We start from the raw sequence: 23,277 nt of genomic DNA, 5'->3' as shown, positions 1-23,277 counted from the left end.
ATAATTCACGAAGACATTAATCATCACAATCTTTTGGTGGATTTCCATGCTCCTCTGGTTAATCTATGTGACTGGGATATGTTAAAGCTCTGGTTGAAAGACAACTAAATATTTCTCACATATGCTCTCAGTATTATAGAGCGACAGAGCTTATATTTGGAGCAACAAAGTACACTACTGCGATTGGCATTTGGTCTACTAACAGTGTCCTTATGGGAATGAATGTTAACGAAGAGATGGTTAAGCTTTGGCCTCTTATGGACTTAGCAAGCTTGGATTACTGTGCTTTGTCTAGGTTGAGTGAAGAGCAAATTTTCTTTGACTGGATGAGTTGTTGCTGTGGTGGAACTGAGAATAATATGCCTAGCTGCAACCAAAATGTCCCTTTTCCTAACTTTTCTATTTCACCTTGTAGAAATATTAAGTTTCAGCATGCAAAAACAACTGATTGTTATTTAATGGCTCAAGCTCAACAACCTGCGATGAATCTTTTTGTATGGGATCCAGGAATACGTTCCAAGTACATAGCTCTAACAAGTTATACAGTAAACATTGCGGCACTACTATTGTTGGGATCTACTGGCAAGTTTTACTTCATTAGATATGCTAACTCTATGACTCAAGTGTGGGATCTTGGACGGAAATTGGGTATCCATTCATCCTGTTTGCTAACTAGTTTTGCATTAGTAGTTGCTAGATGTGGTGCCGATGACTTCATTATTTTTATACTACAATCTATTTTAGATCCTAGTAACAGAATTATTGAGTTCCTGCCCGATTCTTCATTGTGTGAGTTTGCTGCACTACATACTTGTAGCTTGACTATGATGGAAAATGTTTTTTTTTAGATGATGTAAAAGTTGATTTGATGAAAATAGCTTCAATTGTTGTTGCTGATGTTGTTCTCAGAACAATGATAATTGAGGGTAAAGGCACTTTTATCTTGGTTGGTCCTAACATTAGACTTGGAAAGTTTACAACTACTTGGAGGCTTATGTGTTATCGAGCCTATTTTGGTGGCTGTATAAGCATTGCAGAGCACAGTAGGGACCAACAAATTCTTGAGTCAAATCCAGTGCTTGAACTAATTAGCAATGCCAAAACAGTACAAACGGACAATCGAGACTCGGGTTGGCGAGTCTAGAAGAGTATCTAGTGCAGAAAAGGGAACGTTCCTCCTTGAAAGATCTCAAGAATCATTATGTTTAATTCTTGAAGAGAAGAAAAAGTGTAGGTTGGGGGATCCTGAATCATTTGACTACCTCAATCAGTCTTATTGCTATGAACTAGTAAGTGTTACTGGTGCTCATGGCTCTCTTGGTACAAAGAAGGTAATGGAAATTGGTGCACTTAGAGTGAAGGAGCAGGGTGCAATTTTTAGATTTGTGGCTTATGTTCTTCCTCTTAGTAATTTAGAATTGGCAAAGGGCACTGGAATTGATTCATCAATTCTTAAGGTTGAAAGACATTGGTCAGCTCTTGACGCATGTTCAAGTCGTGACCGATTCACTAACATAAAGTTAGTGCGGCTCTATTCGAACCTTGAGGACAAGGTTTTTTTTGAGGGCAGGAGTATTGTTGTGAACCAGGATAACTCAAATGATATGTATGGGCCAGTTATTTGGACAGAGGCTGTTGGGCCAGGGGCTAAATTGCGAAGAGGCCCAAGAATCAGAAAGCCCAACAAGAGATTTGTCTGGGATCCGGGTTAAGGAAGCACGTGACGAAGTGAGTAAAAAGGGTCATCGTCTGGGTTTGGAGGATTAGGCAAATGTTAGGTGAAAAGCTCTGTACTTCTCATCTATTTCTATCCAAGCTTCTCATCTTCTTCTTCCATGGTGTATTTCTAGCTTCTCATCCCTTCTGTTATCTTGCAGCTATCCTTTTTACTATTTCGTTGGAAATTCCAGTTGATTGTAATTCAATTTAGTGAATCAATATAGCCAGTTGGTTTGGTCGATATTTGGTTTATTACAATAAGTAACACAGAAATATATAGTAGCTCCTTTTACTTGTAAAAGTAAACAATGTTTCATCTACCCATCCAAAACGTAGTCTCTAAATCTAGGGGTGACAATGGATATTCGAAAACCGACTAAATTGATCGAACCGTACCGCACCAAACCGAATTTTAGGTTTCTTTTTAAGAAACCGTAGATTTTTATATAAATCTATAACCGCACCGATAATTAGGGTTGGTTTTTTATTTTATAAAAATAAAAACCGAAAAAATACCGAACCGTACAGAATAAATTTTACATGTGGAAAATATATTTATCTGGTAAGTTTAAAAATAATACTGCATTAAATTTTTCTTTTGGCCTTGGAATTATGAAAACTATTACAAGCCAACAAGCAACTAAACTCAAAATATTAATTCCTACAACCTATATATTATGCTACTTCTACTTAAACTAAGTTATTTCAAGTATCTTTATTAGCAAAACACATAGTATTCTAGCGATTACGAGTAGCAAACTACAATGTATTGAATATAATTCCTTTCATATAATTTAGATATACCTTTTTGAATATTTAATCTTCTATAGACTTTATTCTAGAGTTTTAGCTTGGTTAATATCTTTCTACTTGTGTGATTTATATTTTCTTTGCCGTTGCTTGGTTTCTTCTACGTTGTTATATAATAGCTGATGGATCTATACTCTAGTTAACTTTCATTTTTTTTTAATTCATCACCCTCCAAATAGTAAAAATATCTAAAGAGTTGTGCTAAGTCCTATAAAAGAACGTATGTTATTACATTCTACTTATATTGGTGAATTTTACATGATATTTACAAAAATACCGAAAATTAACCGACCCGTACCGATACCGAAGAGAAACCGATATGATTGGTACGGTTTCGAAAAATCTAATTTTGGTTATCCATAATAGATAACCGAAAAATCGGTATGGTACAAATTTTATAAAATAACCGGCCGAACCGAACCATTGACGGCCATATCTAAATCGAGTTATTTTTTGCATTTATTGATATCGCATAAAGGACTTAATTTTCCTTATATGTAGAAAATTAATGTGTTGTATGTGCCTTTATTGGCGATATACACTTGTTACTTTCTTTTGTTTTACTATGGCAGATAAAATGATATTCATCATTCTGTGACGATCATCCAGCGAGTAAGGATAATTATAGTTGCAATATGTTATAAGAAGTGTCCTCCGTTTGCATCTTATGACGGCTGCCTACTCCAATCCTTATGAAAACTACTTAAAATATAGCTTTCATCTCAAAATGTTCAACAACAATAATAGTTACGCCTTCCATTTTACGTCGCCCCATTTAAACTTATTTTACGCCCAAAAAACATAAAAATAAAAACTACTCTACTGGCTTACAAAGAGATAGATATTTTAAACTCTTAAACCTTTTTTTGTTTTGTGTGTTTGATTTTGACGGAAAAAGCAATTTTATCTAGTAAATGTTGTTTTGTTTCTTTGTCAATTGTCACTAAATGCAGCTATCTAACAACATAAAACATTTGTTGACCTAGTATTGTAGTCGTAAAGTGTCATGAGCACGCTTAATAAGGATAATTTTCAAGTCATAGTATTAGAGGTTTTGGATTTTGATTATCAACAAATCAGAAAATAAAATAAAAAAAAATTGAAAAACGAAAATTTCCAAAAAAAAATGGTAGGATTACTGTTCATCTGTGTTCTAAAACGGAAATCCTACTGTTGTTCATTGCTTATTTCCAAAAATGTCAGAAGTTTTTTTTATCTCTCTGTCAAATTTTGTGTCCGAAAATTGTTGAATCCACTGATAACAGTTGAAAATCGTTGGTTACTTGGGGTCTAGTTCGAATTCCACTCCATTTGCGACTTCGGGTTTCTGGGCTTTGCTCAGATTTGAATTTCGCTGAGGATTCTAGTTCAAAATCGATTGGGTGTTCGAGATTTTAGTTGGAAACACTGATACAAGGTGGAATCTGAAGATTTGAGATCGATTTGAGCTGAATTTCTAGGGTTGGGTTCGAAATTTTGCGAAGCTGCTTCTATACGGAGAAGGTGACCTAGGGTTGTGGATTTCGTCATTGTTTCTAGAAATAGATTTTGTGGTTTTGTTCTAATTGGTGTTGAGAATTTGTATTCGAAGTTTGGGAGTGTTGAAGCCTTGTTCGAAGTGGTCTCGGTCAAAATTTTGGAGTTAATTTGACGAAGAAGACGAGCTGGGATTCCTTTGATTTCCTGAACTATTATTCAAAATTGATTCCAAAATTGTTCTTTGTGTCGAATCGAGCTCGTATATCAAATTTGAACTCGTCTGATGCAGATTTGAGTGAGGTTGCATAGAAAATTTTGAGTCAAGCTTGAAGAACTTCGAAAAACACCAGCTGCAAATTTGAAGAATTTTGCGGACTGGTTCGAATTGATTCGAGCAGGAGAATCGTCGCAACTAATCAGGTTTGAATTCTTTGATTATTAAACTGCATTTCGACTTGATCTCTCTAAGTTAATTGTTGGTGAAAATACAATTACAATTGAAAATTAAAATAAAGAAAATGAAATATATTCAGGCTGAGGCGCGGATATCTCGCTCTCTTTAAGAAGATTCAAGCCCACTGCAACAAAGTCTTTACTGGTCCAGCAGTAATCCTCTTGACTTGTCTCCCCCAGGATATAACAGCCTGATCACGTCGTAAGACTCGAACAAACTCTACAAGTTGATGAGTCCAAAGCCCCACCAAGATGAACAACTTCCTTCAACAAAAGTAAAAACTCTCTTCTCCTTTTTCACAACTTTAACCTCACTTTATTGAAACACTCTCAATTATTTTTCACATTCACATTATGGAAGAAAGACTCCTATTTATAGGTGTAGAAATTCTTCCTTGAATTAAATTGGAAGAAAGTGGGGTAGTAAGTTATGAAATCATGGAGAACATGTGATAATGGATAAATTCATGTGTAATTAGTGGTAGAACATGAGAGAAGAGTTACAAAAGAGTTATAGCCATTTTCTCATCATGGAGTAGTGGGAGTTATGAGAGTTATAGCCATTTTCTCATCATGGAGTAGTGGGAGTTATGACATTTTATTTTAATAATAAAATGCTAAAACACTAAAATTCCCTCACTCATTTTAATACTCCCTCTGTTCCAGTTTATGTGAACCTATTTCTTTTTTGGTCCGTTCCAAAAAGAATGACCCCTTTCAAAATTTGGTAACAATTTAGCTTAAACTTACAATTCTACCCTTAACGAGAAGCTTTTATAACCACACAAATAATCTGGGCCCTGTTTAAACTTGTTTAGGACCACAAATTTCAAAAGTCCTCATTTTTTCTTAAACTCCGTGCCCAGTCAAACATGTTCACATAAATTGGAACGGAGGGAGTATTAAATAAGAGAGTTTGTCAGTTGAAGGGAGACTATTATGCATAAATAAGGTGTGCTCTGCATTGAACCTTCACTTAGCAAGACAACAATCTTTATTCCAGAGTCAGTAGTGGTCTCAAACTTGAACTATGATTGTTTTAGGGAAATAAATTTTCATTACTTACACATAATAATCAAGGTGTTGACATGAGCTTTATTAGACAGCACATTACGGCCTTGTGCTATCCCTGTTTTCATGAGTGTTTTTGAGAACAAGCCTAATTCTCATAGGAAGCGGCCTACTTCCACTCACATAGGTGAAATCTGTCAAGGGTCCTCCTGTAACTCTAACACCCCACTCATACGAGCTACAGATTTTCATTACGAGTTAATAAAACTCAACCTACAAATCATTACAGGATAAATGCGCTCATACCATAGGGATGGAACAATAAAAAAATAGTGCATTTCAAACCAAGCCATCATATGATTCGTTCTTTCCATTGAACCTGGTTATAGGATTTCTAGTCCCCAGGTTGGGTTTCCTCATATATGACTTATGAGCTTCAATCCCATCCCCCTCGATGTGCTCCAGACCCTTTCTCTAGCTAAGGCCTTAGTTAGTGGATCTGCAAGACTATCACAAGATTTTACATAATCAACATTAATGGTACCACTTGTCAAATATGATCTCATAGTACCATGTTTTCTCCTTTATAGGTCTGGATTTACCGTTGTAATAACGGTTTTGTACTCTACCAATTGCATCGGTGCTATCACAATGAATTAAAATGGAATTGATTTTTCAAAATAAGGAATTTGAAATAAAATCTCTCAACCAATTCCCTTCTTCACTAGCTGAAGCTAAAGCAATTAGCCCAGCCTCCATGGTAGAGTTAGCATTTATTGTTTGCTTTTTTTATTCCAACAAATAGCACCACCTCCCAAAGTAACAATATAACCTGTAGTAGAACGAGAATCACCAGATAAAGTGTTCCAATCTGCGTCAGAAAAGCCTTCTAGTACAGCAGGATATTTTTTATAAAATAAGTCATAGGTTTTTGTACCAAGAAAATACCTATAACTCTTGTTATGGCATGCCAATGTTTACTACATGGCTTACTTGTAAACCTGCTAAGTACTCCTACTGCGTATGCAATATCAGGTCGAGTACAATCAGTTACATATCTCAAGCTTCCGATTAAGCTAGCATATTCCTTTTGATTTATCACATCATTGTCACTTTGTACAGGAAATAAGTGAACACTTGAATCAAAAGGGGTTACAACATGCTTGCAATTAATAAAATTATATTTTCCCAAAATTTTCTCAGCATAATGTGACTGGTCAAGAAAAGTTCCGTCACATGTTCTAGTAATTTTCATTCCAAGAATTAAATTTGCCTCACCCAAATCTTTCATGTAAAAATTGCTACTAAGCATGCTTTTAGTTTTTCCAATAACATTAATGTTAGCCAAATATTAACATATAATCAACATAGAGGCAAACAATTACATGTGAATTATTCCAAAACTTATGATAGATGCACTTATCACACTCATTTGATTTAAAACCATTTTCAGTCATGCAGGAATCAAACTTTTCATGTCATTGCTTAGGTGCCTGTTTCAAGCCATATAGGGATTTAGTAAGTTTACACACTTTACTTTCTTGGCCTGCTTCTATAAAACCCTCGGGTTGATCCATATAAATTTCTTCATTTAGATCCCCATTTTAAAAAGCAATTTTTACATCCATTTGATGAATATGCAAATAAAAAATTGCAGCAATAACAATTAAAAAGTCTAATGGATGTAATTCTAGTTACTGGAGAAAAAGTATCAAAATATTCAAGGCCTTCTAGTTGCTTAAAACCTCAGCAACTAACCTAGCTTTATACTTATCAACCGAGCCATCCGGTTTTAACTTTTTTCTTAGGACCCATTTGCACCCAGTTGTTTTACAACTGGTGGTGGTAAATCAACCAACTTCCGAGTTTAATTAGAAATTAGCGACTCAATTTCATCATTTACAGCCTCTTTCCAAAAAAATAGCATCACGTGACAATAAAGCTTCTTGTAAATGGAATCACCAAGCATGACGGTTGTTCCAGAATCAGCCCACCATTCATCAACATTTTCTACCATGTTAATGTTGTTATCACCGCCACAAGTGACTCTTCGGTAACGTTTGCCTGTGGTGTAGGACCATATTTCCGAAATTTGCAAAATCGAGCAATATGCCCACTCTTGCCACAAACAAAACATGGTTTCACAATTTGAACTTGTTGATTCTGTGCTTGGTTGTTTGCACCATTATTCTTCTTGGGAGGTCTACCATAATTTTTCTTAAAAATCTTCTTCGGCTTCAAAAAAGTATTTTTGTGAGTTTAGGAGTAATATTATTTGAAGTAATTAAATTTACCTTTGTAGTGACGGGTTGTAGAGTGCTCTCTTTTTTGATGAAGGTTGTAGAGTGCTCTCTTCCGATTGCATAAGTGCATCTTGGCCTCTTGCCTCTGCTTCCATGCGAATCCGCATTATCAACGTCTCAAGTGAAGTTTCCTTTTGTTTGTGGCGCATAGTTTTTTGAAATTCCCTCTAAGAAGGTGGTAGTTTATCTATTATCCACAAACAATAAGGTTGTCTCCAATTTTAATTTCCTCGGACCCGAGCTCTCCAACGATCATTATGAAGTCTTGAGCCTGGTCTACTACAGATTTATTGTCCACCATTTCAAAATGTAAAAATCTGCTAGCAACATATTTTTTCGCACCAGCCTCCTCGGTATCATACTTACTCTGCAATGCTTTCCAAATTTTCTTTGCAGTAGAGTATGTTCTATCATAATAATCGTAAAAATGATCAGATATACAATTAAGAAGATAATACCGACCCTTGTATGAATCATCGTTATATTTTTCAATTTTTTCTTGAAGGGCAATTAGCTCATCATCATTCATGTAGGAGTTGTCTACTTTGCTTGGATTTTTCTCAGTTAAAACATAAGAAACATTGAGAAGACTCAAATAAAAAAGACTTTACCCTTCCATCTCTTGAAATGAGTACCGTTGAAACGAAATGGCTTGTTGAGATCTTCCACCTTGATATCCGCGGATTTTTCAGCTGTAGCCATATGAATTCGCCTTAAAATTGTTGGTGAAAATACAATTACAGTTGAAAACTAGAATAACGAAATCTTCAGGCTGAGACGCGGATATCTCGCTCTCTTTAAGGAGATTCAAGTCCACTGCAGCAAAGTCTTCACTGGTCCAGCAGTAATCCTCTTGACTTGTCTGCCCAGGATACAACAACCCGATCACGTCGTATGACTCGAACAAACTCTGGACAAGTTGTCGAGTCCAAAGCTCCACCAAGATGAACACCTTCCTTTAACAAAAGTAAAAACTCTCTTCTTCTTTTTCACAACTTTAACCTTACTTTATTGAAACACTGTCAATTATTTTTCACATCTACATTATGGAAGAAACACTCCTATTTATAGGTGTAGAAATACTTCCTTGAATTAAATTGGAAGAAAGTGGGGTGGTAAGTTATGAAATTATGGAGAACATGGGATAATGGATAAATTCATGTGTAATTAGTGGTAGAACATGGGAGAAGAGTTGCAAAAGGGTTATAGCCATTTTCTCATCATGGAGTAGTGGGAGTTATGGGAGTTACAGCCATTTTCTCATCATGGAGTAGTGGGAGTTATGATATATTTTATTTTAATAATAAAATGCTAAAACACTAACATTAATCGACTTGAATCAGCGAATTCGACTCGCATTCTTTACCATTTGATTAATTGTTGAACATCTGAAGTCTGCACTTGAAGAATCCGTTGAGAAGTTGGTTGAGTTCTGTTTTGAAAAGTTTTAGTTTCTGATTTTCTGAGTCTTGAACTGAACTTCCGAGTTTGGGCTTGGTTGTTTGCGCTGAAATTCCATCTGTTCTTTTGGGATTAGTGACTGTGATCGAAATGAGTTTTGTCGATCTTGAGTTTGATTCCTTGAAGTTTAGTTGAGGGTGCTGATCTATCTTGTATCTGGGGAAGACTAATCCTGAAATTGAACCTTGTGAAGCTAGTCTTATGTCTGTTCTGCTGTTTTGAAACTGATTTCTGCCGAGATTATAAATTGCTACTGCTGGTTTCATGGAGTATCAAATGGAATTGAATTTGTTGTTATAGTTTGAAGTTGAAGCTTGGGTTGTCTATGTTTGCTGTTTGAGGGCTCTACTGTTTTGGACAATCATTTTACAGTAAGTTCTGCCCTATTTCTTCACAGCTTCAGCTGCAAGTTTCAGCACTGCTTCTGCTCTATTTGGACTGCTGAATATCTGCAAGTTTTGGACAACATTTGGGGCTGCATTTGGTTGACTGAAAACTCTGATTGTTCTTTGGTTGAAGACTTGAAGTCTGCATTTGGCATCAGTTATGCAGCAATGTTAGCGCCAATTAGCTGCAGTCTTGGAGTTGTTATTTCTGCATTATAAAACCTGGAATTTCTGCATTATAGAAGCTTGAGTTTGGTTTGCTGCTATTCCAGGGTGAATATGCTGAAGAAGTGAGAAAACGATAAACCGATTCAATTGCTTCTCCTGTTGTCTTGCGCTTAGCTTGGTTTGGTTTCAGTTGGGTTCTACACTTTCATATTTCTGCACAGTTGGTTTGCTCAGAAGGATTACAACAGTCTGAAACTTTGTTAGCGTTTGTGAATCTGTCCAGAATTACCGATCACATCCTTTGCGAATTTGGCTTGTTTTACAAATCTGTCCACATTTTTGCATTCAAACCAGCAACTACAAACAAAATCTGCCCAGTTGAATATAAATATTCAGAACTGCTGCTGCTTCTCGTTCTAGTCTTGAACCATGCTTTGAGTTACAAGTTGAAAAGATGTTTAGGAGCAATTGAAGTTATCTGCAGTTTGTTACATTACTGCAATTTCTGGGAATTGAGGTTGTAGTTCTCAATTGCTTGTCTGCTAAGTTAGCTACTGTTATTGAGAATTATCCCTAGAGTGTGCAGAGTTGTTTTGAAGCTGTGGTAAACAGATTTGGTGAACATTCAGTCAAGGGTTTGAATCTAGTTGCTTGATTCTCTGAATATTGAGCTGAAATATGGTTTGAGCTGCTGAAGCTCTAAGCCCTTACTGCATCTGTTGGTTTAAGGACCTGCGCATCTGTTTGGTATTCTGCTGAAGTTTCTTTGGGCTGCTTAATTCTGCAGGGTGAATAGGTGAACAGCTGCATTTTTGGAACAAGTTCAACACAGTTTGCCTTTGCTACGTCTGCCCAGAAGATACACTTTAGTTGTTGAACAGTTAAAGTTGAGGCTGCAATAGTTCTAGCAGTTGCAAAACTGACCAGTGTTGCATAAAAAGTCCAGATTCTTGCAAAGAAGACCAGTTTTATAGAAATACCCAATTTTGCGCTTTTTTTTTTTAATTTTTTTTTTTTACAAAAGTGTCTTGTTTTGTAGTTTCTTTTCTTTTCTTTCCTCCAAGTTGTAGTAACCTAAACTCTTTAACTAGATTAACTTAATATTTAGTTCATATTGAGTTTAATTCTAGTTTCTTTTGTGTGCTTTGTTTATTTCGTGACAATTTTTCGTGCTTTTCTCTTTATTTTCGTTGTGAATTGTTTGGCTCAAGTCCGTTACTTTTTAATTGAGCTTTCTTTGGTGTCGCATACATTCCGTTCCGAATCGATACTTGATTACCTACTTGGATTGATTTGGGAATGTTGGTTGTGAAGAGAACTTTTAGATACCCTTGTGTGGAAAAAGGCTTGAGTGGTGAGTTCAATCGAGCGAGGTTGCAAAAGCCTTTGACCTTTGAGTGTAAATACGAGTGTTGAGTGACACATATATTGAGTGAAACACTAAGGGAGTGAATTGTGAGGTCCTATTTTTGACTAACCAACTTTCTCGCTTTAAGTTTTCTTTTGTAGGAACAAGGAGTCATAACGGAGGTATGGATGGTTATGTGGGTACTTCTTATGAAACTAAGTGTGCTTCTCCAAGTGTTGAAATCTTTTATGATGAAAGTGGGAGAAAGATAAATTTGAGGCATTATATTGCGAATATAGAAGGCTATGAGGGTTGTTTGGTTGCTATAAGTAATCTCTAGGCGACCAACTTTATACCTTCTTCCTTTGTTGAATGGTTGGGATTGGATTGTATTCCAAGGGATTCACCTTATAAATTTCGGGGTGAGTGGGTTGATAGAGGAGTGATAGGCATTTGCTTGCTTCTGAATAAAAGTGATCATGCTGTTTGCTACAAAGAAACAGTAGACTATCTGCTCAGAAATATACTTTCCTTTTTTGGCTGCCAAACTTCAACAGTCACCAAAGCCAAAAAATACAGTCTGTCTGCCATTCTGGATTATTAGAAGATACTGAAAATGTAAAGAATTTATATATTGTCAATGTATTTTAACTCTTTGTAACAGGTAAGGTAACCTGCCTTATTTTCCTAGTTGTTGATTATTCCACTTTTTATAGACAGTTATGTATTTACTTTTTAACTACTTTATAGTATAAAATTCTTTTAGACTATCAGTATATAGAAGTTAAGCTCCTATAAATAATACACTATATTTCCAAAGCGAAAAAAAAGAGAACAGTAAATAAGATCAACCAACTATCCAACAACAAAAGTATTGGTAGGTATTCTTAGTGGGACGTATTTTGCTGAACAACTTAATGCTATACAACATACCCAGTGTAATCCTACAAGCGGGGTATGGGGGGTAATGTGTATGTAGACCTGACCCCTACCTTGAGAAGGTAGAGAGGCTGTTTCAATAGCTTAATACTATATATTCAAGTAATTGCTCGATGTTGTGCATTGCCAAACACTTCTCTGAACTTACTAAAGCAAACAGCTAAAGAAACAAAAAGGTTGGTTGATACTCCGCCTACTCCTCAGAGAGAAAGACTGATGTTTAACCGAAGGTGGTTCATCAAAAACATTAGCAACTTGTTACAACATGTATGAAGGTGCCGGCTATTTAAGCTGGAGAAGCAGGGCACATGCTGGATTACTTGGACGTTTGACCTTCTGAGAATTTTGCATGTGCCCCGACCCTCCAGCTTAAAGTCCTGCTATGCCACTGCATCTGAGTATGGCTACAATAAAGGCAAGACAATGAGCAATTCAGGTAACTCATTAATTAACTGTTTTCTCCATCCTTTTCGAATACATTGAAATAGTTAAGTATATATTTAGTCACATGAGCTGATTAGTTACCATTAAGTAATGACCTTTTAAATAGCTTCATACAACAGCATAAATTCATTAGGATGTAAGTAGAACAGTCACTCTTAAAAACTTGGTTTTCCAAGAGCTGAAGCGGCTGAATCCACATGAAGCAGTAAACATGCATAGAGTTTTTGCTTCAATCTATCAACTGTCTCGGCCACATCTTTATTCAAGGTTGACTTACATCTTAGCTTGTCCAACCAGTCGTTTGCATGCTTAAGCTGTGACAACGCAAGAGCAATTTGGTTATTTGAATCTTTTTGTTGTACTGGGCATGCTTTCTTTTTATGATGCTGCTCATCCAACCGAAATCCAATATCAAGAGCTTCCTCCAAGAATTTCAGAAACCAGGACTGTATTTCATTAAATAGAACATCTCTTAACTCCCTCACGCCTCTAGAACCATCTCCTTCTGCCCACTCTACCTTTTCAGCAACAGAAACTTCGATTAAAGGCTTCATAGACTTGGGAGTACTTTTACCATTCACGGAACGTGTTTCCTTGCCCGCTTTCTCCTTCTCTTGTAAAGATAACTTTGAAGCAAAGTTATCTAGGATTTGGTCATTTGTCTTAGTATTTGGTTGTTGCATAAGCTGGTTGAGTGTGAAAAATTTGGCCAAATTGAGATGAGGGCTCTCTGGTGATGCAGATGAGCATAGTTCAGCAAACATGCTGGGAAAAAAATTCGTAGCGCATGAAGAAAATAGAAGGTGAATAACTTGATGCAATTCCAATTGAGACCCTGAGCAAACTTTTTGGCTTATATTGTACTTACCTCAGGGAATGAAGAAGATTGGTTGCTGTCAATGCTTCTTCTTGAGCTTCTGCTGCTATTAAAGAAGCTAATTTTTTCCTTCTAAGGATACCCTTATTACAAACACAAAACAATGAGAAGCGTAAGTACACGTGGATCATGTTGATTCTTTAATGATCCCCTACATCCTCTTCAAAACATTTAATCTTACAAGTATTCATTCTTTCTCTTTTGCTAAGTCTAAAATGTGCATCTCTATCCAGGGAAGAGAATGGCCTCATTAAGGAGAACTTAATATGTTATACCTTTAAAGTCAACTCTGCCTTTGGCAAAATTTCACTAAATTTTAGATAAACGCAAAAGAATTAATGGCATGAGTTATGAAAGGAGAACGCAAGGAAACAAATTTACCTTCCCTGGCTTTGCGAGATTAGGTGGTAGTGAGGACCAGGGTATGAGTTTTTCAGAAAATGGACCGTTGCTTTCTTGTTTGCTGCTGGTGCGTTTTAACATTGAAAACCTTGGAGTTGTCAAAAGCTCCCTGCTATTGAACACATTGACATCTGAGTTTGGAGAAAATGCATCAGACCGTCGAGTTGTAGGCCGTGTCTGAAATTCAAAAGCAGAATAAGTCCTCAACAAGCACAGAATAGGATTGGAATCACAACTGTTTCACATCAAACTCCCTCTTAGCTTGTTTTCCTTTTTAACCAGTGGATGCCTTATTATTCTGGTGTCCGGAAAACAATTGGTATGTGTAAAAAACTTGTTGTATAGAAGAAAGCATATTTATAAAAGTTATTTTTTCTTCTCTTTTATATAAGTATGCCGTTCCAAAAATAGTCAAGCAACAGCTAAAATTCAATTCTGCTGCACAGGGCTGTAAGGTAATCTTTTGGTAAGTGACTATGCACGTTATCATTTACTCCCGGAATACAAGTTTTGGAAATCTCGCAAATTTTATGTCAGACTATTCGATTCCTCATCTTATGAATAGTAATTTTGCTACTTGTGCTCTTTTGTATTGGTTACAGTGGAATTAAGAATTGGTTACAAAAAATGGATGCTTTTGTTAATTACAAGTTAAATGTGCTTCACTGAAAATTTATCAGTAACTTAGGGATCAAAAGTGCAATTATCACTTGATTTTATGATCCCGCTTGCATTATTAATATTATGGACTTTAAGCGAGTGAAACAGATGAATGATGTGATGGAGGATCATACCTGACCTTTAACATCTGCTTGTTTCCCTTTCAAAGGTACAGCAGCTTTGTGATCTGATCCATTACTCTCATTTTCACCGCCTTTCACACCATTGCCTTGATCAGTTCCACCAGCCTTTGTGTTCTGGTTTGATAAACCCTGCATATACCTCGATGCAACAACCGCCTTCTCCTCTTTGATAACAAGTTTTTTCTTTCTCTTCTCTTTTTTCAACTCTGGCAATTCATTGCACTTTTGACCAGTATTATCAGTTTTAACAGAAACCTCACATGATTCCAACATTTGCATCAGATCCTTCGGGTTACCTACAAACGGATGTCGCCCTGGAATTGGCCTCACCCCAACTAAAACCGGTACTGGTGTTCCAGCCTCCATTCTATCAACATAGAAGAACTGGCCAAGTTGCAATTTGTTGTTCAAAATGAGCTCATTATCTTCTTTGAACAGCGTAACATAAGTCGAATGAGAAGAATCGGATACTTTGACAAAGAAGCCGTGGTTTGGCCACAATTCTGAACCACTCAAGGCAGGGACAATGCTGATTACTTGTAAAAGAACTGATCTATACTCCCCGCGAACTTTTACAATGGAGTTCATACTTTGAAGAAGCTTAATCAATACGTTTGGTACGAGGGACGCCATCTTCCCCTTCACCTTGTTGCCCCTAAAACCTAAGATAATTCATGTTAACAAAATTGAATCAGACTAATCTAAATTTGTGATAACCTAGGTGGGTGCCGCATAAAAGCTCATTTTGTTCATCCTACAATTTTTTACTAGAATATTATTTCGTTCATCATACAAAATTATACCAATGTGCTCAATAACAACAACAACAACAAACCCAGATAAATCTCACAAGCGTAGGGTTTGGGGAGGATATATAGTGTGTATCCAGACTTTATCCGTACGTGGAAGGTAGAGAGGTTGTTTCTGATAGACCCTCAACTCAAGGCAAGATGAAAATAAAGCAACATTAACAACAACAAGATAACAAGAAAATGAAGCAAAGGGGATAACATGTAAAACTAGAAATCTAACAATAATATTGCACCAGACTAACACTAATATTACTGGTAAAATGTACTCCATTAGAAGAAATGAAACTTTTAGTCATGCAATGGAAAAGCAAGAGTTTTAACTATAAATAAGTGTTAGTACCTCTAAGAACAAGACGGGGTAAGTTGACACCTATAAGAAATAACCGAACCCAACTGAACATAGTTCAGGATTGAAGCATATATAGTTGATATATAAAGTAAATAAAGCATACCTGAAGAATATGGTGGACCAAGTAATGGGTACTCAGGTGAAATAGTCGAGCAAACTGCCAGACACCACCGTACGTTATCCTAAGAAATAAAGATGGTGCGCCAAGAAGAAGGGAAGAAACCAGAGGCTGAATAAACAAAATGGCAAGTGTGAGAGCAATCGCTGTGCAACAAACACAAAAATTCCAAAGAAGCAATGCAACTTTAAGTATCTTTCCATTGCAGGCACGTTTGTGTCAAACTTCCCTTGGCTTCTAAGCCAAGATAGCAACTATTTGACACCTTCTAAGGGTCCCTTACATTCTTTAAAATGACCATTCTGCCCCATCTTTGATAATGACATTATGACAACATTCTTACCATATATATTTGGTGGGTAATTCAGTCAGTTTGGTATTGTTGTTCTGCTGGTCAGTCCACCATTTTAAGGAGTAAAAAACATTGAATTTTTCTTTTCTAAGTCTATGTAGGACTGTTGAAATGACAATAATTTTTTGCACACCCCTAGAAGTTGTTAGTGTACTTGAATTAATGCATATTTAAATAAAGTATGACCGCATGATAAACTTTTCCTATTAAATAGGGGGCGGCTCATGGGTAAAGCAGCTGAAGCAAGTACTTTAGGCCTCGCAGTCGCGTGGGGCCCAAATTTTCTAATAGTTAGTAGGTGTATATGAATATTTCTTAAAATATTAGAATAAAGTACAATTCTCATTAAAAAAACTTGACTCTTCTCCAAATGTCTATATATATTGCTTGTAGAATAATGGTAACAAGTCCTATAACAGTTTCTTCATCAGAAAGAAAATTTTCAAAACTAAAATCTGTAAAGTCTTATCTAAGATCAATAGTGCCTCAAGATAGACTAGGTTAGCCATACTATCAATTGAAAAAAAATTATTAGAAGAAATCAATATAAGTTTTTTTTTATAATAATTTGCATCTGAAAAAGCTAGAAAATTTACTTCAAATAAGATTATATATATAAAAAATAATACTCTCGTTGAAGTTCGCTCTTTAGGCCCCCAAATTTACCGAGCCGCCCTTGTTATTAAATACTTCCAGGGCTCGAGCGCCCATTACGTGGATAAGTTAGCCATTTAAAATATGCCACCTCCTTTAATTATGCATATTATATATATACAAGCTTTTGTTATAACAAACTAATTAAAATGAGATCCTAAAGAGCCCAATTAATTAAAAATAAGACCCTCCGTCAAATAAAAAACATGCTCCACTAAAACAGGAAAATCAAGAGCCAGTTTCCCAAAATCTCTTCAAAAGAAAAAAAAATTCTAGTGCCTACTAGGAATATTTTATCATATGTTCAAGTGTTTAGTAGGAACAAACCTTAGTTTCAGGGTCTAAAATGAAATATACTGTTATTATTGTTTAACCAGAAAATAGAAAATATTCGGGTCCAAGCTTAATTTTTAGAAGAACTCGGGTTACTGATAATGAAATTTAAAACAAATAAGAAGAATTGAAATGAATGATAGCTGAGTAAAAGAAAACAAAGTAAATCAGTGTATTCCAATAATATTGCATGTCTTTACAAATGTTATATCTCTCCTTTTATAGCTATCTCTCAGTAATACGTTTCCTTTCCTCTCATAATAGAGCCATTATGAGCAATTAATGACATTTAATATAACGTTATAATTGGTAATCGTAACCGTTTCGTGAAGATTCTATAAAGTTTTCCATCTTGATGCTCATTAGTTACGGATAATACGTATTTGTACTTTTTGCTATCTAGGTTCATTCCTATTATGCCTTTTCAAATTACCAAGAGGTCCGAGTAACTGTTCCTCCCTGTTTTCTTGAATCTCTGCTTGTGCCTGTTAAAGCTCGTGTCTCTTCAGCTATCCTTTGCCAGCTGTCACTCTTTTATTAATCCATGTGTCTTGATATATCATCACATAATAAATTCAGTATGTTAACTTGATTTTTCCAATACAGTTAGTCCCCCCACTTGCCATTTATTCAACATGAATATTTGGGAAGTGGATCTCATTAAAGCGGAAATTTTTTCCGCCATTATACCTTCTTCAGAACTGACGCTTTGTATGTCACTTCCATTTAATGCTCGTGACATGTGGCGTTCTTTGATTGGGTCTGCAACCCTTCAGCGTCTTTTAGGGTTTTTTGCGGCTGCACCAACCACGAAGTGACAGTTTTCATTATGACGCCTCCATCATTACCTTCTTTGTTTGATGGTTGCTTCTGAGTATAAATATAACCTTTACTTTGTCTTTCTCATAAAAGTTTCTTATCTTTGAATATTCATTCTTGTTTTCTTCCTTGTTCAACCATGTCTTCTTCAAACCCCGATCCTCGTAAAGTTCTTATTGTAGATGAACTTCCTCTTGCTCCAACTAGGAGCAGGAGAGGAGGTAGGTTACGTAGCTTAGGATCGACATCCATTCGAGGTTCGCCTTCATCTTTACCTAGTTCCACTCCTCATTCTTCTTCTAGAACCAGGGGTTCTCTTTCACATAGAGCTTCTTCTAAAAGCAGAGATTCCAATGAACCAGTTCGTGAACCCTTAGTAGATGAAATAGTTCCCTCTGAACTTTCTTTTTATTCTGATAGGGAATCAATTAGGAATCAGGTTTCCTCTATGTCCTCTCTTGATCGTGCTGATGTCTACCCTTCTCAGATTACCAAAGGTTTAATCTCTGTCGTCCGTAGGGATTGCCATTGGAAAATATGGGACTTGGGCGTTGTGACGAACCGACCAATCGTCTCATGAATTACTACTCTGTTTCCCCCATTTCTGCTTCTTTATGCTTCGTTATCCGTATTTTATGGTATCGGGTTGGTCGGATCGAGTCCGGAATGATTTTTGGTAAGGTTTGAGACACTTAGTCTCTTTTAAGGAAGTTTAAGTTGGAAAAGTCAGCCGGATGTTGACTTATGTGTTAGAGGGCTCGGATGTGAGTTCCGACGGTTCGGTTATCTTCAGGAGGTGATTTGTGGCTTAGGAGCGTGATCGGAATGGGTTTTGGAGGTCCGGAGTAGATTTAGGCTTGAATTGGCGAAGTTGATATTTTGGCGATTTCCAGTTGATAGGCGAGATTTTGATCTAGGGGTCGGAATTGAATTCTGAGAGTTGCAGTAGCTTCATTATGTCATTTGGGATGTGTGTGTAAAATTTCAGGTCATTCGGACATGGTTTGGTTGGGTTTTTGATCAAAAGCGTATTTCGGAAGATTTTAGAAACATGGCTTGAATCCGATGTGTTTTGGGTGATTTGATGTTGTTTGAGGTGTTTTGATGATTGGAACAAGTTTGAATAAGGTTTTAGGATGTGTTGGTGCCTTTTGTTGAGGTCCCGGGGGCCTCGAGTGAGTTTGGGGTGGTCATTCGGATCATTTTGAAGTTTGGAAAATTGCAGAAGATCTGCTCAGCTGTTGCAGAGATTTATCTCTTCGCGTTCGCGAGTGGAGTCTCGCGTTCGCGAAGAAGGATTGAGGAAGGCCAGGAATTTAGCCTTCGCGTTCGCGAGAGAGGCCTCGCGTTCGTGGAGGGCTGGATCGGTAGGCATCGCGTTCGCGTGAGACTGGGTCGCGTTCGCGTAGGTTGGCGAAGTGATGCATCGCGTTCGCGAGGTTGAGGACGCGTTCGCGATGAGTGGTCTGTGTAAGGCATCGCGTTCGCGTCTGCCATGTCACGTTCGCGAAGAGTAAAAGTTGGTCTATGCAAGTTTGTGCTTCGCGAACGCGAGGCTTTGACCGCGTTCGCGAAGAAGGAAATTAAGGCCTGGGCAGAATGTTTTTAAGTCGTCTTGTCCGCGATTTTGGGGCTTATTTCACCCATAGCTGCTCGTTTTTGGAGATTTTTGAAGGAGATTGAAGAGGGATTCAAGGGGAATCATTGGGAGGTAAGTTTCTTGGACTAAAAACTCGATTATTATGTGAATTCCACCTAGAAAATCATGAAAGCTAAGCCTAAAATTGAAGAACTAGGGCTTGAGAAATTGGACTTTTGAATTGGGATTTGAAGGACCATTTGAGTCGGATTAGAGAACTTTTGATATGTATGAACTCGTGAGGAGATAAGGAATCTATTGGTGTGAAAATTTTTGAGTTTCGAGAAGTGGGCCCGAGGCTCGAGTTTTTGGTAATTTCGGAATTTGTGCCCTTTGTTGATTGTTTTCGCTTGGGCTTTGTTCCCTTAGCATAATTTGACGTCCTCGTTCTTATTTTGGATAGATTCGACGCGCGTGGAGGCCGATTCGAGGGGCAAAGGCGTCGCGAGCTAGAGATTTAGCCGGTTCGAGGTGAGTAATGATTGTAAATGATGTTCTGAGGGTTTGAAACCCCGGATTGCACATCGCAGTGCTATATTGAGGTGAGGTACACGCTTGATGACGAGCGTGGGGTCGTGCACTATTGGGGATTGGGACTTGGTCCGTTCCGATTGATAATTTTACCGCGTATTTGATTGAAAACTATTTGCTATCATCATTATTTGGGCTGAATGCCATATTTGGGCCTAGTGCCAGCTATTTGAACCCTTCGGGGATTTTTGTTGATATTTCCTCACTGTTTTGACTTTACATCTGAACTCAGTCATGTTATTTTCCACTGTTTTCAAAACTCAGCCATGTTCACTCAGTTTTAATACTCAAATGATATTTAAATGATGTTTTGGGCTGAGAAACATTGTTTTACTGTTGCCCGAGAGGCTTATGTGATTTTTGACTGAGTAAGGCCGAGGGCCTGTGTTGTGAGGATATCTTTTGGGTCGGGCTGCACGCCGCAACGGTGATACATTTATACTGATGTGAGGCCGAGGGCCTGAGATATGTATGCCACGAGGTGGCTTGATTAATATGAGGCCGAGTGCCTAGATTTGATGTCACGAGATGGCTTGTTATTGCGCTTGGGCCGCAAGGGGCCCCTCCAGGAGTCTGCACACCCCAGTGAGCGCGGGTACCCATTGTGATGTGAGATATATCCCGAGGGGCTGGTATGGTTCTATGTGATTGCCCGAGGGGCTGGTATTGTTCTATGTGATTGCCCGAGGGGCGGATTTGTTGACATTGTGCCCGAGGGGCGAACCTTATGTGCTTATCTTTCTTATTTGCATGACATTGTTCTACATTCATTTGCGTAACTGTTGAAAAAGGCAGTTTCAAAGAAGTTTAAACTGAGCTAAGATGTTTTAAAGGGATTTCACAGCTTCATTGCTTTCTTACTGGTTTTTGAACTGCTTATATACATCATGTTGATGCACTTTTCGTGATTTCTTATCACTCAGTCTTTATTTATGATTATTACTCACTGAGTCGGAGTACTCATTTTACTCCCTACACCTTGTGTGCAGATTCAGGTATTTTCTGAGCTTGGTGGCAATTTCATTGGAGTTAGCAAGGTAGTCGCCTGGCGATCGCGGCTCTGCTTTCTTCTGCTGTATTCCTCCTTATGTATTCTTGTGATTTTTCTGACCATTTTGGTCTTGTTGTGACTAGACAGTTGTAGTAGATGCTCATGACTAGTGACATCCCAATGTCGGGCTGTGTTGGGTTGTTATTCCGCATATTTGTATTGTTTACTGCTTAAAGGTTGGATTATTCATCCTTATAAATGACTTATTGATTTATTAAGCTGTTAGAACTGGATTGGAAATGTGTCGGCTGGCCTTGTCTTTATTGGAGGCGCCATCACGACCGGGTCTGGGTTTAGGGTCGTGACAGGCATATGCCCGGAATCGAATTCCGAGGTCCCAAGCCCGAGAAATGAATTTTTAAAGAAACTTGTTTTCTGGAATTGTTTATGAGGTTTGGAAATGAATTTTGATTAGAACATATTGTTATCGGGCCCGTATTTGGTTTCGGCGCCCGGTACAGGTCTTATATATGATTTAAGATAATTTTGTGAAGTTTGGTAAGAAACGGAATCCGTTTGACGTGATTAGGACCTTAAATGCAAATTTGATATTTAAAGAAGTTTTGAGAAATTTCATTGATCTTGAGGTTTAATTCGATGTTCATGATATTATTTTGGTGATTTGAGTGCACGAATAAGTCAGTAGGATGTTTTTGAGGTTGTGTGTGTATTTGGTTTGGAGCCCCGAGGGCTCGGGTGAGTTTTGGATAGGCCACGGGGTGCATTTTGAACTTAGAAAATTGCAGGATTTTTGCTGGTGTGATCAGGCCTGCAGGCTTCGCATTTGCGAAGCCTGGCTCGCAAATGCGACAATCGCAAATGCGAGGGCTTGGTCGCAAATGCGAACCAGCCCAGGCCTGCCTTATCTCGCAAATGCGAGTTATGTTTCGCAATTCTGACCTCGCAAATGCGAGGATCCCCTTCGCAAATGCGATGTATGCTGGGAAGGACTTGAGTCGCAAATGCGACACATTGTTCGCAAATGCGAAAAGTCTAGATTTCCTAAGGGTTCGCAAATGCGAGTTTCCCTTCGCAATTTCCAAGCCAGCAGAGGTCGGGGTTCGCAATTGCGAACCCTGTTCGCAATTCCCATATCAGAGACCTGCAACTTTTATACTTAGACGAATTTTAACCCATTTTTCATATTCTCTCAAAACATAAACACACTTAGGCGATTTTTCAAGGATTTGTTCTTCTCCAAATCAATTGTAAGTCATTTTTAACTAACTTCCTTTAACTCTTAACATCTTTTAACATGATTTTAGCTTCAAATCAATGATTTTTATGGGGGAAATTGGGTGTTTTGGGTAGAATCTAGGTTTTTCAAAAACTGGGGATTTGGACCTCGATTTGAGGTCCGATTTCAAAACAAATTATATATTTGAGTTTGTGGGGGAATGGATGATGGGGTTTTGGTTCGAACCTCGGGTTTTGACCATGTGGGCCCGGGGGCAATTTTTGACTTTTTGGGTAAAACTTTGGAAAATTTATTTTTATGCATTCGAATTGATTCATTTAGCGTTTATTGATGTAATGAAGTAACTTGTGACTAGATACGAACGAATTGGTGGTGGAATCGAGGGGTAAAGCTATAATTGAAGCGTGAGTTGTGTTCGTGGCATCGAGGTAAGTGTTTGGTCTAACCTTAGCTTGAGGGATTAGGAGTTGAGTCCTATTTGTTAAGTGTTAATTGTTGAGTACAACGTATAGGCATGGTGACGAGTATCTATACGTTGGTGTCTAGCATGCCCGTGAGTCTTTATATTGTGATTTTCATGACTTCGTTGTATTTTTTAAGCCTTGGTGATGGTTTCTATATGTTGTGTAAAGTTTGTGGAAGGAATTGTGACCTATGAACATTGAGGAGCGTTGGCTCAAGTTATGTAACGAATTGTGAAAGTGTAAGTGATAATTGAATCTCTAGAGCATTGGCTCGAGTTATGAAGTGAATTGTGAAGTAAAAGTGAGAAAGAAAAGAAGTTATTATGTTGACACCCTTACCGGGCTATTGTTGAT

At 37.5% G+C, this 23,277-nt stretch overlaps 1 protein-coding gene and 1 long non-coding RNA gene across 4 annotated transcripts; one reads left to right on the top strand and one right to left on the bottom strand.

Annotated features, from left to right (window-relative positions):
• LOC109234463 lies at positions 3,182-10,942 on the top strand. The gene is made up of 3 exons (XR_002069212.1): positions 3,182-4,428; positions 4,542-4,736; positions 9,634-10,942. It is a non-coding gene; the product is annotated as an uncharacterized LOC109234463 (long non-coding RNA).
• On the bottom strand, positions 12,495-16,072 carry LOC109234462. 3 transcript variants are annotated; one of them, XM_019400473.1, is made up of 5 exons: positions 15,868-16,072; positions 14,595-15,265; positions 13,780-13,977; positions 13,390-13,481; positions 12,495-13,286 (listed from the first exon to the last, which is right to left on the bottom strand). In XM_019400473.1, exons 2-5 carry the CDS (start codon positions 15,234-15,236, stop codon positions 12,677-12,679), a joined length of 1,542 nt encoding a protein of 513 aa, XP_019256018.1. In that variant the 5' UTR covers positions 15,237-15,265; positions 15,868-16,072; the 3' UTR covers positions 12,495-12,676. The 3 variants fall into 3 exon arrangements, with proteins under 3 accessions (XP_019256018.1, XP_019256019.1, XP_019256017.1); XM_019400474.1 differs by having other exon boundaries at positions 14,595-15,258; XM_019400472.1 differs by lacking the exon at positions 15,868-16,072 and adding an exon at positions 15,756-15,813.

Source organism: Nicotiana attenuata, chromosome 11, assembly GCF_001879085.1.
Source record: "Nicotiana attenuata strain UT chromosome 11, NIATTr2, whole genome shotgun sequence".
Classification (NCBI taxonomy): domain Eukaryota; kingdom Viridiplantae; phylum Streptophyta; class Magnoliopsida; order Solanales; family Solanaceae; genus Nicotiana; species Nicotiana attenuata.
The sequence above is the reverse complement of the archived record's forward strand: the minus strand, read 5'-3'. Positions and strand labels throughout refer to the sequence as shown.

Bases quoted from the DNA above. Each gene is read 5' to 3' on its own strand.
- LOC109234462 (XM_019400473.1), bottom strand. From the start codon at position 15,236: ATGGCGTCCCTCGTACCAAACGTATTGATTAAGCTTCTTCAAAGTATG. The intron at 13,978-14,594 runs GTATGATCCTCC...TTTGAATTTCAG, and splicing joins AAGCAGATGTTAAAGGTCAG to ACACGGCCTACAACTCGACG. The intron at 13,482-13,779 runs GTAAATTTGTTT...GTTTGTAATAAG, and splicing joins ATCTCGCAAAGCCAGGGAAG to GGTATCCTTAGAAGGAAAAA.